General features: G+C 41.2%; 1 protein-coding gene across 4 annotated transcripts; it reads right to left on the bottom strand.

Annotated features, from left to right (window-relative positions):
* Window positions 1-273: 273 nt before the first annotated feature.
* On the bottom strand, window positions 274-17484 carry FBXO30 (F-box protein 30). Of its 4 annotated transcripts, XM_066546840.1 has the most exons (5): window positions 17351-17484; window positions 16102-16292; window positions 12750-12854; window positions 4037-6134; window positions 274-3193 (listed from the first exon to the last, which is right to left on the bottom strand). In XM_066546840.1, exons 4-5 carry the CDS (start codon window positions 6116-6118, stop codon window positions 2990-2992), a joined length of 2286 nt encoding a protein of 761 aa, XP_066402937.1. In that variant the 5' UTR covers window positions 6119-6134; window positions 12750-12854; window positions 16102-16292; window positions 17351-17484; the 3' UTR covers window positions 274-2989. The 4 variants fall into 4 exon arrangements, with proteins under 4 accessions (XP_066402937.1, XP_066402939.1, XP_066402938.1 ...); XM_066546842.1 differs by lacking the exon at window positions 12750-12854; XM_066546841.1 differs by lacking the exon at window positions 16102-16292.
* Window positions 17485-18953: the final 1469 nt, after the last annotated feature.

The following is an 18953-nucleotide window of genomic DNA, read 5'->3' as shown; positions in this document are numbered from 1 at the left end:
ATATCTTTCATTATGGAAGGGAATCTATGCTGCATAATAGATGAAAGCAATAGAAATGGGCAGATAATCTGAAAATTAATGACCAATCTTCATGCTGAAATGTGTATAAATATGAATAATTTCAAAATTATGCAATGTTTGAATGTTTGCAAATAGTTTCCCGTATGTAACTTTAGTTTTGGAGTACTTACTGGAATCCTATAGGCAGACGCTGAGCACCATGCTTGAACACCCAAAGCCTGGGGATGAGCTTTAAAGAAAATACACTCATACTAAAAGAGAAACTCCAAAAGTTTTATTAAGATTTCAACAGACATTGAAAAAAAACATTGCATAATGATTGAAAACATAACATCTTAAACAAAGTAGCAATGTGGTATCAAGTAAAAGAAAGACTGGAACAGCTGTCTATATATGCTGTACTCAACATGTACCAGGAAAGGGATATGACATTTTTAAAATTCAAGGGCAAATGTGAACAGGTCACATTTTGATAGACTGACTATACACCATAGATGTTTTACAAACTGCATAGCAGTGTAAAAAAAAGTTTTATCCTAAGTATACTGTATTTCTGCATTTGGAGCAGTTTACAAGGCAGATATGTTGTTTACAACACTGATATTTTAATAGCTCTGGATTCTCATAAAAAATAAACTAATTTAACAAAAAAGCCTGTATCTACATTTGAAAATAAAAGTGCATGTATTGAGAAATAGTGTTATTTCTTAAAAAGAGTACTTTAAAAGTTCATTTTAATAGATCAACAACTGATGATACTTTAAATGCAGTTCTGCACTGTGCTACAAGCGAGGTTCTAACACCAGTTCCTCTAACTCCTCTCCAAAAGCACCAAGACATGTGCCTGCCTACTGTACTTATCAGGGCTCTGGAGAGTTACAAAGAATGCAGAGTACCAAAACCACCACATTGCTCACTAAAAAATACCAGTAACCCAAGACAGATGTTTTGAAGTAGATTTAGCCATAAATGCGAGCATTATCTCCTCAACTTTCAGGATCCTTCCAGTCACACAACTACTTTTAAACACTGGAGAGCAGCAGCAAGGAGCCATTAGAGCTGAAAGACAAGAACTGATGAAAGTCATCTCCTGCCTTGTACTGAAGAATCTGTGGGTAATGAGCATTTCAATGTATTCAAGGAACCAGGCTGGGGGTGTAAGATTCCTACCTAAAACCCAGTTGGTATAGTCAGATCTCTACTTGAATCTAGATTCTCCTTTCCAGACAACTGTGGTAACAGCTAAGAATTACTACAAATGTTGCTAACTTCTGTAGAGGGTTTACTCCTTTCTTCTCTTTACACAACAAAGAAGAGAAGTTGTGGAATGAGAACATGCAGTTTGAAGATCCAGGCAAAGCTTCTATTTGAGTTCTTATAATTTCAACTCATGGCACTGTTTTTTGGGGTTTTTTTCTGAGCACCTGTAGCACTCTGAACAGAAAAAAAGGCAGTGAATGTTTAGCTGGACTGAATCCAGAATGGGAAATGCAGAGATCCCAAAGCTGTGAACTGCAGCCAGATTAGCCATAAACAAGTGTCCGGTACAGAAATTGCAAGTAATAAATTTAGCCATTTTTGTAAACATCTCCTCCTTACTAATCTCTTTTTTTTTTCCTATAATGGAAATATACACTGTATTTCATTGTTCCGAGCTCTGGTCTGTTTCTGTTTTAGTTTTGTGGCACAGTTGCTAAGTGCAACAGGCTAGAGACACCGACAGTAATACAAACAAGTTGGAAAGTCAGTTCAAGTTATTAAAGTTTTGCTATACCAGGCCATTTTTTATAGCATGTATTCTCTGTTCACAAACACTTCGTAAGATCTTTCCTTATGGAAGACTGGAAGCAAATTGGGAGTTATTGGTTTAACAAATGTGGATTAACATAACATTTCTGATATGCCTTATACAATTAACAAATCATGTCTCATCTTATGAAGATGATACATTTGCTATACATACCAGTAATTTAAAATGCTCCTTATAAAAGCAGCATTTTTATAGACAAATTAACAGAAAAGGAGACAATACATGTCACAATACCACAGAACAAGTAAAGCCCTTTCATTAGCTGCTCTATAAATTCATAACTGTTCATCACATACTTTGAATTTCTGACTGCTCAAGCAATTTGACCCTCAGCCAACTGCAGGACAAGGAAAAATTTTCTGAACATTTGACATTGATATCACTGTAGGTGTGAGAGTAAAAACTAGTATTCCATGGTTTTAGCTCTAAAAGTTTTGCTCCCAGAAGTAAAACAACTTGTTAAGAGTTCAGAAGAAGAAATAGCAATTGTTGACATGTCAAAACAAAGTTGTACTAAAAATTAAGCTGCTGTAAATCTGAGTTCACTTATATCATTCCTAAAAAACCTTTCTTTTAAAAAAAAAGCTGATCCTAGATCACCTGTTAACTAGGAAGAGCATTAGAACACCAATTTAATGAGAAAAGATGTGCTTAAAAGCTGTGTTTGAGACTTCTATTATAAAGTTTTGAATTCTTTCTTATCTTTCAAATATTTGGATTATAATTTGTTTAAAAAAAAAAAAGACCAGACACTGAAGGTACAGGATTTGGACAGGACTTTTCTCTCACTACAATTCAGTGTTTCCTATCCAAATGTGGATACCATTTAGAGGCCATTTTTTAAATGTTATCAGTCAACAGCTACATGGGCACCAGTGAATCAGAAAACACACCTTAGGATTTTGTTCTTAAATTACATAAGTTAGATAAAACTACCCTGTCCAGCAAGTTCCGAATTTTTCAAACGTTAAGGCAACTTTCATTACTTTCCAGCTAAACAGTATTATAAAAAATAAATGTCACTTCAAACCTTATATACACAGTGACAGAGTAGATTTAGCTAGAAAGTATCTTTAGTACATTAATAAAGTGTCTCGTAATATTACCGAGGTTATATCAGGTGCTTGAGTGTATGTGCAATTGGAGTGGCTGCAGTACTTAAAGTACTGGCTTCAAAACAGAGCGCAGCGAGCGTCCCTCCTTGGTGAGCTCTCGCGTCACACACATGCATGGCAGCGGCACAGCCTCCTCTCTTCTCTCCACGGCGTTGTAGCTACACTTCTTCAAGTGGTCAGCCATGCTCACAATGTCAGCAAACTTCCACTCATTCACAGTACAAAAGGCTGTACTGAAGCGCCAGACCTAGGAAATAAGCTGCACTTAGGCTCACAGTGTTTCAAGATACCTGAACTCAGAGCAGGAAATCACATGCTTGTGCTATAGAACTTTCAGGTAATGTTGTCAATAACTCATACTAAAAATCAACATGACAAAAATACACTATACAGAACTTAGTACTGTTTGTCCCAGGCTGATTCAGACCCCAAGACAACTCTGAACACTGGGAAGAAACAAAGGCAATATTTTTTGTGTCCACAAAAAATAGATACAATTGGAAGTTAAATTACAAGGTATTTTAAGACCAGCCACAATAGTTTGTTTCTTATCAACTTGTGCAACTCCAAATGAGTGCTGCAAATACTCTGCAGTTTGGAGTGGGGAGAATGGTAAAAACTGCATTACACAAAGGTCACCCAAAGGTTTTAAATTATTTCAATATTTAAGGCATTTGGTACCAAGGCAATAGATATGATCTCAACAGGCTTGAAAATAAAAATTGCTGTAAACACTACACAGGCAAGAAAAGCAAACTTTTGTAGGCAGCTTTCCCACTTCTATGAAATACTGATCTTAAAGCAAATCATGAAGTAATCTTTCAACATTTTAAAATATTGGAAAAAACAGAAGCTAATTTACTTACATCCAGCACAAACTATACAGACGCTACTTCTATTTCTCCAAGTGTGGAAAAGACTGAGACAACCTGCAGCAATTTTCACTTTTTCTATACAACAATCTCTTTCTCAAAAGGTTATTACACCATAATCCAGTAGTAACAGACATAATATTAAGAAAAAAAACAGAAACAGGACCAATATAATACTTTCCCTTTCACCTTCAAAATAAAAAAAAATAGTAACTTACCTTTTCTTTTACCTGCCAAGAACTTCCTTCTGGGCACTTTCTCTTCTCCCAAAGCAGTATCACCATTCCACGTGCTTGAAGCAAGCTTCCACACACGTCTCTCATTAAACGTGACACTCTTGAAAGCTGACATAAACTAAAGCCATCTAGAAAACTAGCAATGTGCTGCAGCACCTCAAAAGGTAGACTACTCAGATGGTCGTTGTGTAGTCCAATTAAACAGCTTTTTGCTGGTTCTACTAATACTGTGGATATACAAGGCTGAACTCCAAATGACCTTAAATGGCGGTCATGAATAATTTTTGCCCCTTGTGTTGAAGGGCAAAACCTTCGTTGAGAATATGTGCACCCATAATATGCCAAAGGGCACCTCTGCTCCATCCAGCCATTGAGGCCAGCATGAATGTCTCCATGCACATTCTTAAAATGCGACGAAAATTCGTTCCTTCTAAACAACTGTCCACAAACAAATGTAAACATTGAACGCTGTTTTGTTTGGTATCTAGCCACATATTCCAATACCAAATCCAATCCAAGGGTCTGGAATGGACTTGGATTTGAGAGCTGTGGGTTGGCATGATCACATGCAGAAGCTGAAGCTATTTCCCCCACCATTGTATTTGTGGCCAATATAGCAGATGGGAGAGAAAACGTCTGGGTCCCAAAGTCAACGTGATACACATCGACAGCGCGACTTTCTGATATCCCCCTACCTCCGGGAGAATCTCCTAGGCAAAACAACAGAGCTGCAGTGATTAGATCAATTCCCTGAAGACCCATAGGATCTTCTGTTATCTCCAAATCTGATGTATCAACAGCTTTGTCTTCTTTGGGTGTTGACCAATAATGGTTAACAAGGAATCTGTACGATCGATGCCGTAAAAGTGAAAATGCATCTATGTTTCTCAATCTTTCTTGCTCCACTTGTCTCTCTAACATTTCTTCTTCATTAGCATTATGGGGAAGTAGCACATGATTAGCATTGCCATTAACTAAGTGATCAGCTGGTATTATTTCAACTTGTGCTGTTATAGGGCAGGAGCTGCAAGACTCTAATGCTTCATCATCATGAGATGCAGTACATTCACCATTTGCTACACTGGACGGTTTTGAGTTAGATACACCAAGATCTTCACTGTGGTCCAACACCTTTGAACATTCATTTTCTACATTTTCTACATGAAAACCATTACACAAAAGTGAGGAGTTACTGAGGTTTAGATTTAAGTCATGGTTTTGCACTACATCATAACAAATATCACAAGAACCATTTTGCTCCATTTGTGAATTTTGACTCGGGCTATCAAAGTTAATTCCCCCAACTGCTCCTACATTATCTTCATCTGGATTTTCAGAGTCAGACTTTTTATCCTGAATAATGCCACTAGAAGCTTGTTCTTTAATCTTGGGATCTTCTTTCATTTCATGTGGTGAAATGCAGAGGTTTGAACTTAACATACCAATGTCCCTTGTAGCAGTGTTCAGGATATCCAGAGCAGCAGCTAAACTTCTTGTTGTTTCTACAGTAGCTTGATAAAGTGCACCATAGGACTCTCCATCTACAGGCATCAAACAGTTGGTATGCACTGTATCGGGGGCACTTGATTTGACAGAGGTTTGCTCTCTGGATTCTGGTATTTGATCACCTGCTTTTGACATCATAGTTGCTACTTTAAGTGATTCTAATAACATGCGCTGGTCTTGAAGAGCTAAAGCCATATCTAGCTGCTCCACCTCATCGACATCTTTACTCAGGTTTTCATAAGATTTTCGGTCAGCATAACTGACTGGCCATCTATTCCACTCCATGGTACAACATACCACACTTGCAGGACAAACTTCTAGATGATCAGCAATTTTGTTTCGGGCTACTATGAAGGGACATCCAAAGCCACTATTCAAACAAGGCACTCTTTCAAGGGGACATAACATGCGGTGTTCCTCAGCTTTACATGAGTGAAAAACTGCTCCACAAACCAAGGGGCAGCCAATCAGATCACAGGAAATGCCCGGCTCTGGTCTGGTCATACAACGACGGCTGACACAGTTCACACAGTGTAAGTGCTGCTGATGTTCCTCCATGACTGTAAATCCAATTCTGATTAAAGAGAAAGGAGACAAGAGCATATAATGTTAACTCAACATTGTTAATATTTACTAGCTACTATTTGCAGTTTTGCATGCTTGATTAGTAGACATTTTAAAAAAACAAGTATGTAACATCTTATTTCAAAGAACTAGTGCTTAAAAGTTAAGCTGAAAATTAAAAATACACATTTGTATCAGAGTCCAGAACACAGTCTTTGCATTTATTTACCAAGTCTAATATATGCAGCTTCAGTAAAGATGTATAATCCTTCACTGTGGAATAGCCCCTTTTCCCCGCTCATTGCAAAAAGATCATTCCATGAAAAACAAAGCATGACCTTGGACTATATAGCCAACAACAATTATAAATTATACAATTGCACAGAGTACAGTGACAAAATAAAGGAAACCAGATTCATCCTCATGTCCAATTCTCTAAATTAAACAGAGGCAACCTGTTCCCCAGGCTGCCTGTCACCTAAGCCGCGGACACCCTCTTCTTGCAGTTCTGTTTAAGGCAACCTGCAGCCTTCAGTGAGCATCTTAATTCCATGCCATGTCCCATTCTCTCCCCACTCCCTGCTTCTAACAGACTGCCGTCCTTTACAACAGCTCTTCACTCTTTTTCTTCATCTAAAGCCTATAGCCCCTCCCTTTATTTTCTAGAGTAGTTGTTGTACAAGGGTAGCAAATAATACTACATAATTACACTACATATTAAATAAGTCCTTTTATCTCTCTGCAAACATTTACATAAAACTTTAGTTGCCTACATGGTCCTATCTACATGTCCACTTCAACCCACAAAAGGTAATTTTTTAATGCATCCCATGGCCACCCTGATCACAATACCAGCAATTCAAAGTGTAAGGATATCAACAACTCTGCATAACAAGGCCAAACAGCAATAAAAACCAAAATATATATACCTTGATGGTGCAATCTACAACAACATATTGACACCAACAAAAAATTCAATTCTTAGTTGTGGAAAAATAAACAAAAAGAAAGAAAAAAAAAGAAGAGTAAACTTTGTGTCTTTGTATCATACTTTGAGAAAGTCTGGAACTGCTCTCCAGCTGGAGTGCAGGCCCACACAAGTTACCAAGCGCTTCCCTACGCTCTTACAAACTCCCTCTCAGAAGTGATATCAGTAGGGATTAAAGTTCAGAGGTATCAGTGAATGACTTGTACAGAGCCAAATCTCAAAAATACATTGTTCATTCCATCTTTTCCTTACTCCTCTCCCTCTAACAATTTTCTTGAGAAATAAAATGCTCAAAGAATTTAAGATTAATAAAAATGGTTCCTTATTCTGCTAACAAGTGCTCTCATGCATTGTCTTTAGACTAAACACTTCAGGTTTAATGCATTAAACCTTCTTAAATTAAAATTACTCTATAAAAGGAAAACTGCTTCCCTTGAAACTGAAGGCAAAAGGAAACAAAAGTGCCTTTGAGACACTCCACCTTAAATAATTTAAAGCATTTAAACAGAAATATATTTGACACCTCACTCACTTGTATTCTTTTATAATGCTTTGAAATTCATGCCAACTTTAAGTAGCAATCAGTCCTCAACCCCCCATGCTTCGTAATTTGGATAACTTAAATATTTTAGCCACCCACTCTCCTGAACACTTTTAACAAAAAGGCATATGTGCTACACTTAGCAGGCAAAACACAGCTGAATTTCCCCCACCCTACCTTAGCATTTATATAGAGTAACAGTAAGTTTCAAATAAATTGTCAAGTGTATCAGTTGCTGGACTCAGTGACTGACTTGTTCAACATTCTTGCAAACATCTCTGGTACACAATCTGCTTTTGACTTGCAAATTAAATCAGATAGCATTAACATTAACATTAAACAGGTTCAGTAAAGAATGAAAAAATTATTTGACTTCTCTGAAGATAATTTTAGTTCTTCCAGCAAAGCCCTCTCTGAGTAATTTTGCCAAATACTGTGGCCTGTTGCTAGACCAAAGAAAATCTCAGAAATGTCTATCAATACTGAAACCAAACTACTTCTCCTCAAGTCAACAGGTGACCAGAGATCAAAAGGAAGCTCTCAGGTTATGTGTGTATTTTAAAGTGAATAAGACAAAATGGAAATAGCACTGAAAAATACAATTGCTAGTTTATAATGCCAGGGCCTTTAGAGAGCCCAGCCCCATCTATCTATCTAAACAGAGTCCTGCTCCCACAAAGCTGGCCAGAAGTGAGCCCCTGGGAGAGCAGCCTGTGGGTGTGTTCAGGCAGGAGTACCAATGACTCTTAGGATGGGACAGTGTATTACTAACTGGGCTCGGCTGCACAGGTCTCACCCGCCCATGAGGGCACCCAAGATGACCTCTGCCTCATTGTGGGGTTTATGGATGCTCTCACCCTACTGAGCAGCTTCACCATCCACTTGACAGTACTCCAGGTGAAAAGAGGGCACTCGTGTCATGAGCTGCCAATGCCCTTTCCCACGGGGTGGAAAAGCTGGGTACAGTCTGACAGCAGCCCAGGGGTAGTGCTGTCAAGACTCACAGGACACCCACAGGAGCAGGCGTGTTCCTCCACAGCAGCAAGGGGCTGCCCTGGGTGCTGCTGCCGCATGGCTCCATGCTGGGCACATCCCGGCGTGTGGAGCAGGAGAGGACACACGTCCTTTCCAGAGACTCATGGCTGCCTGTAGCCCATTCCATACTGACTGTAACACTTCAGTGGGAATTTCACATCAATACCATCAGATCATGTCAAGATGTGTTGCATGACAGCAATTTGGGCCAAAATTTTACAAATTTTGGGCAAGGCAGATGATCCACCTTCACTCAACCCAGAAAGGGGACATATGGGAATTATGTTGGAGAAACAGCACACACTGCAAAGCCAGCACTATTCTACTGCTTCTAAGCCAAAGCTGGCCCACATGCAGCAGCTCAGAACAGTCAAAGTGAGCTGGTGTTTGCCTGCACCGTTTCTGGAGACATACCCTAAATTAGTCAACCATCATTAAATAGTATCTTTAAATAGCCTGAGCTTACACAGAACATTCTATTAAGACAGTAAAACATCCTCCTCCCCAGCACACTATCTTGGTCTTTACAAGTCAGATTGTGAAACTTGAGTTGCACAATGATACTGGCTTTTCTCAGGCTCCTGAACTCCTTTCACTCATAAGCTACTATTCATAAAAACTTAACTATTTCATATAAGCAAATGACCTTTCAAAGCAAGAAGGAAACAAAATCTGGTGAAAACATCAAATATCACTAACAGACAGTGTGTGAAAGCCAAAGCTGACACTAAAATCCCAAGTCCTATCAATAGCTAGATGCTAATTTGTTCTATTACAGATGCTTCAGATTGGTTTTATCAAGAAACAGTTATGCACAAAATCGATTAAATAGCTGAAGTAACTTATTCTCTCAGTTTCTGTACATAAGAATTTTACTGGTCACTAGTATCAAGAAGCGTGATATTAATTGCCATTTATCTTAAAATCCAAATCCTTTGGCTCATTTTCTAAACATATAATTTAAAATATCTTCAGACATCAGTAGACCATCAGCAGAACATTCACTAAAATTCTGTGTTCTGCTTACAAGCCTTAACTCCTAAGTACCTCCTGCAAAACTTCAATTTAGTCAGAATGTTGCATTTTATTTATAAGTTACTACGAAGTCTCTTTAAATATATTAAATGTCCTTTTATGCATTTTTAATTTTAATACTTGAGCTTCAAACTCAACAGCTGTTTTGGGCATTCATGAGTTCCTGGACTGCTTGAACTACTTTAGACTTCTGATATAATTCAATTCTTAAATTGCAAATTAAGTCCAAAGGAAAAAAAAAACAAATGACCCTATCAAACTGGTAAAATAAATAGATAAGACCTCAAGAATTAGCACATTGATTAATCAGCAAATGGCCATGACTCACTCTATTTTGTAAGCTAACTTTGTAAATCGCAGAACTTAGCACCTCTTTCATTCATAGATTAAGAGCATTCACATATGAATAATTTCCCATTAAAGAACCAGGACCAATATATCATTAGTACTATACTGAGAACAAGAACCACCCTCTTCCCAAATACTGCTTTGTAAAGAAAAGACCTGTTGGGTAAAGGGGAGATAAAGAAAATTCTCTCAAGTCCTTTTATTTCCTTTAATACAGCAAATTGAAAGGGCTAACAAAGAATGTCATTGCTGACATAAAGAAAAATACCTGTTGTTAAAACACCAATAATATTGACAGAGTTTATATCCCACTGTGTTCCTTGTCACAATATGGTCAGAAGACTGTCAGATCAATGACTACAGCAAGAACGAACAGCTGTCCTTTTCTGATAGTGTAGTGTCAGCAACCAGCTTCAGTTCCTTCAGTTCAGGGTGCTGAAGTACATACACTTGACTGTTACTAGCAGAGAAACCTAAAAATACATCCCGTTCCAGTGAGGTGACCACTGCTCTCAGAATTTGTGCCATCACTTGATGTTATTGTACATACTATACAGTCAGCTGACTAAATCAGCCAGAACATGCTTTGAAAATCTATCATAATTAAAAGGATTAAAATTCCAGCTGCTACAGCCACGTGATTTCCAGTTGCTGTTGTAACACAAACATTAAAATAGCATAATAAGGGTTTCAGACACGCACAACGCTTCAGCTGCAAGTGTGAGCTCTCACTTTCTTTTATACCACAAAAACTTAGTAATACTTAGTATTATCAAACCCAAAGCCTGCTTGCTCACTCACTCCTATATGAATACTTTGGGGCCAATAAGACAGGAAATCACAGCAACCATTACTGCTATTGGAGCCCTCCATTACACAGCCCCTATTATTCATCAAACCTATAAAGCTCAACTACTTTAAGACTCTTCTATCAAATTCAACTGAATAGACCAACAGGTTCTTAAATTACTGCTTCAAGGAAGTAGAAGACTGGAGACACACAAGCTGTACTACAGGTTTAAACTCCCAGGAGCATCCAAATCCACCCACAATCAAATACATGCAAAACGTACTAAAAAATTCCCTTTTGTTTTGGACACTGCAGAAGTGATGCCTTAAGTTTTAGCTTTTATATTTTTCATATCCTGTACTGCATTAGTGTATAACTCTGAACTCCACACAGAGTGTTAGTCAGTCCTCTCACAGTTTGTCCTGAGAAAACAATCCTTCCAGGCCTGAGAACCAAGGTGATCATCACAGCCTCAGGCCCAAAAAGTATAAACAAAAGTAAATTGGGGGGCAGCAAGCTGGGGGAGTGTGGCTTCATTACCTGAAGCTGTAACTGGACAATTAACCCGTGATATGCAAATAGACTACACTTGTATCTGCCCAAAAAACTCATGACTGTCATCCATCTTAGGTACAGCCTCTGTGAGGCTCCTGCACGGTCCAAGGTGTATCTGTTGAAAGCCTTTAATAAATGCTCACTTTATTCTCTAACTCTATCTAGCCTCTGTTCAAGGCAGCCAGTCAAAGGCATCAGAAGAGACAGCTATATATCTTCCATCTTTTTCCCAGGTTTCTGTTAGGAGCTTCTCATTCAGATGCTGAACTTAAATTCTCAATCTTACACAATACTAATTACCACCCCCTACCCCTAAGTTCATCGGGACAGCCCTGATTTCTGTTACAACAAGGTAGACCAGGGAAGCTAAAACTATATTCAAAACAGTTGGATGGATGAGTGTTCACTGCATTCTCAAACATAAATTCATCCACAACAAAGACAAGAGCATCTTCCCTGGCTGGTAGTGACTGCGCATACTGAACGTACTAGAACGAGTTTACATTAATTTATACATTAATTTATATATTAATTTATACATTAATCACTGAAAACATGAAAAGAGCTCCTATTACTAAAGCCCAAACTACTATCTAAGCAGGATGCTACTTCAACCATTACTATCATAGTCTACAGCTATTATTATGTATTACACAAAAGAGACAGAAAAAGGTCACACTAAAACATGGCTTTCTACTGCAAGAAAAAAAACCCTCAGGGGGACACATACTTCTGGAAAGATTCTAGTTTTATCAGTGGTCTAACATCGAAGGAATATATACTAGCTGCTTTTTTAAGCATAAATCAAAGTTACCTATCCACCTCACAAACAAACCAGACCAAAAAAAGAGAAATCTCTAACTACAGCAGAAACAATGAGCACTAGAATTATAGGGAATTGCAACCTTTTTTATGCCAACCTTATAAAGAAGACTTTTCCCTGTCTGCCCCTGCCCCAAATATCCTCTCTTCCTAGTGGCAAACCAGCTTCCTACCATTCAGAGAATACAGAGAAGTGGACCCTCCACTGACGCCCTACCTGTCTGGCTTTGTTACATTATTTCAGAATAGAAGCTCTAATGAAATGATAGAACACTTTCTTCTATCCTTGTTAAACTCAGTTAAAAGAGTGCTAAAAATCAAAAGCAAAGCTACTAGGCTTTTCTTTAGAGTACTTTTGTGACAGATCTGCCATGCATTCTCGCTTCCTTGACAGATTTCCCTGAGAAGAAACCCAAAGACCTCAATGTGCCTTTGGGCACACACGGACACAGGACAACTGCACGAGGAACAGCTACACTTCCTGCATGGCTCAGGCACAAAAGCACTCTACCTGTTGAGATGGTGACAGGGCAGAATCACCTAGAGAGCCAGTAGATTTCATGTGTAAAGCACTTCTGAACTTGAACACAGAGTGACTCCTCGATTGCTGCAGATTCTGCAAGAAATGAGATCAGAAGTAAGGTTTCATTTCAGGTGTAGACATTACTTTATGTATGTACAATCCCCTGAAAAGGTATGCGCTTACACTGACTGGGGCTACAAACACTTAAATTTTTTGTAGATTTTATGAGAATATAAACAAGTTTTTAATAGACTTCCCAAGTACAACCTAAGTTCTGTCATTTTAGCTTATTGCTAGCTGTTAGTCACACTGGATGGTAACCTAATTATATTTAAGGCTGTAAGAGATTATTAAAAGTTATTATTCTGAGCTACTGCACTTAATTCACTGCTCTGATCATTTCAGGAAGAAAAACCCCAAACTCATATGAAAGACTGCAACAGCTAGAGAACTAAAAGAAATAAATAAAGTTAGATTCTTTTACAAACTGCATTTTAGTCTAGTTAAAATTTGTCCATCTTCAGTCTTCATACATGGGAACTTATTGAGCAAGTTGCTTACTATTAGAAAGGTTTTTAATGTAACAAGATGCTTCTTCCATTCCTTCATTCCCAAGGATTACTGCTAAAACTTGAGAGAGGTGAAACTGAGGTGATATGCCCAAAGGAACAATGATATTCTTATCCCAATACCAACTCACAAATCCTCCAGAAAAGCAGGAAAGAAAATAAGCCATTTCTCAGTAACCAGAAACAGAACTACTGGAAAAAATAATGCATTCTGTATTACAGTAGGTAGTTTTAACCATCCAAAAGAAACCAAAAATAAATCCTTCTTACGTAAGATTTTAATTCATACATGCTGCTGCCGAAGAATTCCTGACCTCTGCGTACTTACAGAAATCAGGCCAAACATCTCATTATTGTACTGTTTCAGGTCTTACTACACAAGTTTAACCAGGTCCCATAGCAAAATGAGAAAACAACTCTAAGTAAATAGACTATGAAAGCAAGTTCTCTCCAACATCCTACGTTGAAGTGCAATGTCATGTATTCTGTCCATATTATGTTTTCTGTTAAAAATATACCCTTGGTTGTAGACAATGGCCTGGCTAATATGTAGCAAAACAAACAGTACACAAAAAAATTTAACAGACATACTCACAAGGATACCTTATCAGATTACACTGAAGTAGAAATGATGGGAGTTTGTCTCAAAATATTTTGAAGAATTTGAAGTAAAACAAAAATATTCAATATTATAAGACAAAGTTTTAATAACTTTATTCTATTTTCAGGTATTTCTTATCAAATGAATGACACTTTTTTCAGCAACTGTTAGGCTTTTCCTCCTTCCAAGCTGCTTGGTTTAAAAACCAACAAAACAGTAAAAAAAAAAAAAGATAGTTTTAAATAAAACCATTGTCTAAACCAAACCTCACCTATCTCAAACAGCTGATGACAGAAAGCTGGGAATATATCTCATAGTCAGCATGTCATACCAGCTCTTTCAATATGTTTCTAACATGAATGAAGAACTGGAAAACACAAACATCTTCACTACAAGTTCGTACAGGGTTTTAGGACATCTGATTATTCATCAATTTGTTATCTCTAATATCATTTAGACCACCTTTTCCAAATGTCAACAGGCTTGATGCTATTTCTTTTTGCCCAAGGACTCCAGCTGAACGATCCTATCCAAACACATTCCTTATCTGGTGACAACAGTGACTCAGACAAAACAAGGTTTTGTAAGAGCATTAAAGCTTTGCCAATAAAGCACACTCCTATAAAGATCCTATTTGCAATGAATCTATCACACCAGCAAATTTCTCTGTCAAACAGGACTTCTGGAAAACTACAGTTTGTACTAGAGACGTTCCTAAATAGACAAATAAAAGCCTGAACTTCAACAAAACACCACCCACCTTCCAGCACCTCTGCAGCAAAGTCTGAACCAGGTATCACACTCAGCCTGAACCACTACCTAAAGTTTTACACGAACAGCTGTAACTATATCAGAAGCTTATCTCACCATGCCTCTCATTCTCAAGTCTTAAGTTTAGACCTATCATTTTTTCATTGTGATCTCACATTAAGAGCTCAGATCAATGTTAGACATTTGGTAAGAAACAGCACAATCTACTCAACTGCATGTCGCATTGACTGTAAGGGTTTGCAGGGTCCTGAAGCTTCAAACAGCATTAAAAGATTACTAAAAGATTATAGTAAGACACCAAGTGTCGCATCAGAAACTATTAAAAACAGTAGCTTGCAAAGTAAGTCAGAATCTAGAGCTCCCCTACCATTTCAACTCTCTTGGCCTGTTTCAGACCAGTTTATATTACAAGACTCTTCAGTCTTTTTCCTTCATTCAATATTGAGACTAGACAGTGCCCTGACACTTAGGACCTTACACAGATTTCTCTGTAACTATCAATAATGTAAATATTCATTTCTTTGTGGTCTGTTCAAGAATACTTACCACCCCTTATACAATCTAACCATCTCACCAATAGATACATTATCTTTATTCTCATTATGCAGATAAGGAAACTGAAGGGAAATTGTCACCAGTACAATGATGACTATACGTGATTCCCTGCTCCCATCTTTATTCTACTAGATCTCATTGCCAGAGGCAAACAGCATTTGCCTCCTTTTAGACAGAGCCCACCAATGAAATAGGTCTATGGATATGAGGAAAATTTTGCTCCTTTTAGCTCAATTGGACTGAAGGCAAACCAGGGGTTTCTTACACAGGTGAAACCTGCAGCAGCCACAGGAACTCATCTGAAGACTAATAACCATATGCTTTCTTCTTCACAAAGTTGTAGACTACACCCTCTGCTGTAGACACTCCTCACGACCTAAAAACCTGGCTGTACAAAAACAAGCAGAAATCTTGTCCAGAAGCTTTCCAACCAGATATTGCTTGTTAAACACAACACTTATTTTGCCCATTAGACTTCTAACTTTGAAGTAGGAAGCAAGGGAAATATAACCCGAATTTAAGAAGTTAATTGCGTAAATGCAGAATTTAGTGCAAAAGAAAGAATATTCAGGCAGGAGAGTAAAAACACTGCTTTTGCATAGCTTTTACCCATTCTGCTGGGATTCTCCTGTTCTCTAACACCTTCCAACTTTGGAAGCAAATGAGAGAAGAGACCCCACAAAAAGTCTCAGCTTGCAATACAATCCCAATTCACTCTCTCTAATCTATTTCTTCTCTCGATGAAACTTGACCACTATGGAGAAATTCCAGATAGATATTTACATGCATACAGAGTAAAGCTGCCAGTGCATTTTTCAGTATTCCAGGTACTTGACTTGCTTACCAACAAAGTTCTTCTAATATTTTCTGTACTTCCGGGAGAAGGGTGCAGGGGGGAAGGCCATAGATAACTGACATCCTCCTCAAACTGGATGCATGCACCTTAACCCCCCAAACCACAGCACCAGTTAAGGTCTATCACATCAACGTGAAGCAGAAGGCAGCAGGTGAAGGACTTAACCATCCACACCAATTCTAGAGAAAGCAGAGGAGATGTCTTAAGTGCTAGCACAAGCAAGGTGAGGCTGTTACTTCAGGGGCACTGGGTTTGGACTAGTATGTTAACAAACACTTCTCTGGCATTATTAACAACATAATCAGCAAAAGGGAAACAAGGATTATGAAAAGCTTCTCAGCCAAATCCGAGTAGAGTTTTACAGAACAAAAGAAAGCCACCTCTCAGTCCACGGGTTATTTCCCTTAAGAATTTGGAAGACCTGCTGCGAACAACAGCGACGCTAGAACTTTTGGAAGTGAGGCCACACAACCGTTCCAAGACGCGAGCCGTTCAACAAGCCGCTGTCATCTCCCTGTATGCTTCTGATGGCCGACCTGTGGGGTTACAGGAGTACAACCACATAACCCCCGTTACCTTCTTCAAGGAGGGAAACAAAGGCTCCACCGCACGTCAAAAAACTGCCATTAAAGAAAGGGATCGAGAGAAGAGAGAAAACACCACCTCTTGCACGTTCTGAGCACATCTACTCGAAATAACACACACACGGGGGATTAGACAGGGATTTCAGCAATACCTCTGGACTATTTGCTCTCTTCTCCCTCCTTTCACGCCGAAAGGCGACTCTCCGACTGCGGTCTCACAGCCCCAGGCAGACCCCGGCCCTACGCCTTCCCCACGTGCAATCGCGACACCCCGACAGCGCTGGCAGCACTGCGGGGTCAGAGGGAGCGGCCGCGGCACAGCTCGGTCCGCCGCCACCCGTGGGCCCGGCGGCAGCGGCCACCCTACACGGCCCGGCCCGGCCGGCACAGAGCCGGCGCTCCGGGCCCCGCGGGGCAGGGGGGCGCGAGGAGGAGGCGACGCCGGCGGAGCCGCACACGGAGCCCCTCGCGGCCTCTGCCAACGGCGACCTGTCAGGGCTGGCGGTGGGGAGGCGCCCCCGGGCGCTCGGGCCCCCGCCGGGCCGCCATTTGTTTACCGCCCGGCTGCCGGGCAGCGGGCGCGGCCCCAGGCGGGCGCAGGGCCCGGCTCTCCCCGCCACTCGCGGACAGCAGCAGCAGCGGCGGCGGCTCACCCGTCCCCGTCGCTCCGCAGGCAGGCGAGCAGGCGCGGGAGCCTGCGTTGCGCCTCGCGCTTTCCCCCCGCCGGGATCCGGCCGCCGCCGCACTCGCTCCGCTTCTCTTCTCTTCTCTTCTTGCTTCGCTTCGCTCCGCCTCTCCCGGCCCGGCCTCGCCGCCTGCGGGGCTCCCGGCGCGGCCCCGCTCCGGCCGCGCCCCCGCCGGCCGCGCGCGCGAGTGCCAGGGACAGGGCCAGGGAGCGCGCGGGGCGGGGCGGGGCCGCTGGGGGCGGGCCCGAGGCCCGGGAGCGCGCGCGCCGGCGCGGCCCCGTTCGCCCTCGGCGGAGGGGGCAGGGTGCCCGGATATCGCGCGCGCGCTCCCCCCTTCCCCCCGCGCGCGTGCGCGGAGGCCGCCGCGGCCGGGAGCGGCGTGAGGGGCCCGGAGCGGCGTGAGGGGCCGGGAGCGCGCCGCCGCCCCGGGGCTCTGGGTCCTGCCCTGCCCTGCCCTGCCCTGCCCTGCCCTGCCCTGCCCTGCCCTCCCCTCCCCTCCCCTCCCCTCCCCTCCCCTCCTCTCCCCTCCTCTCCCCTCCCCTCCCCTCCCCCTGGAGTCACTGCCCCGGCAGCTCTCCCGGGCCCTCCTGTGCAGGCGGTGGTGCAGGGTGAGGGCACGGCCAGCACGGCTGCTGCCTTGAGTCCAGACAGCCCCTCTCCGCTCTCCTGGGGCCAGATCACCAGCCTTGGTTCCAGCGTAGATCCACCACCACCACCACAATCCATCCCGTTAACCAAAGTCACCTTTTCGGGGCCTCTGTAGGCACTGGGCCTTGCTAAAGCTGTCACTTCAACAAAAACTTTCCTGGCAGCCATCAGTAACACTGCAGTATGCCTTTCGGTGTTACCGACAATGCTTCTCTAACACCTTTCTTGGAGTGTGTTAGACTTCTGGTCCAGAACTTTATTCCCAGAAACTTAGCCATGCACCCACAGGTGCTGATTACTGAGCCTTCCTTGGCAGGTCCTGCCCTTCGGCCTATGGAAGCCAGTCCTTTAAGAGGCTGTAGCTAGGTAGGAGTTATACGGGGTGTTATCCCTGTGAGGGTTCTTATTCCTCTTATGCATGCCATGTTTTAAGGGGCTGCAGTGTGTCTTAAGAGTCATGAGGAAAAAAAAAGCAGTTTAACTTGGACCATACCCTTTTTTCAGAGGGAGAATATTAAATGTACAGCTAGATATGTGTGGCCACAGAAGATACAGAGCAAGGAGATTAGTTAATTGACAAGAAAAAATATTTTTTCTATAACTTCCAGGAAAACCTTGTTGGTCTGCACCCAGCTTTTGAAGACCTTATTTCCATGCTATTTGTGTAAATTTTTGTTGGAGAGAGTTATACATGTTGAAGAGCTGGCCAAATAGATCCTCTCAATCTCTCAGCAGCTAACCCAGGTGTGGGGAGTAAGTAAAAATGTGACTGTTTCAAGTTTGACATTTATCATCTTAGAAGAGTCTTACTTAGAGAGCACAAAGGAAAGGCTCATTTCAATAAGAAATCATTTCCACATTAGCTATGTAAGACAAAATGTAAGATGACCTTAATATTGAGGCCTCATTGCTAACACTTCCT

This window comes from Molothrus aeneus, chromosome 3, assembly GCF_037042795.1.
Source record: "Molothrus aeneus isolate 106 chromosome 3, BPBGC_Maene_1.0, whole genome shotgun sequence".
Lineage (NCBI taxonomy): Eukaryota > Metazoa > Chordata > Aves > Passeriformes > Icteridae > Molothrus > Molothrus aeneus.
This window is presented reverse-complemented; position numbering and strand designations above follow the sequence as displayed.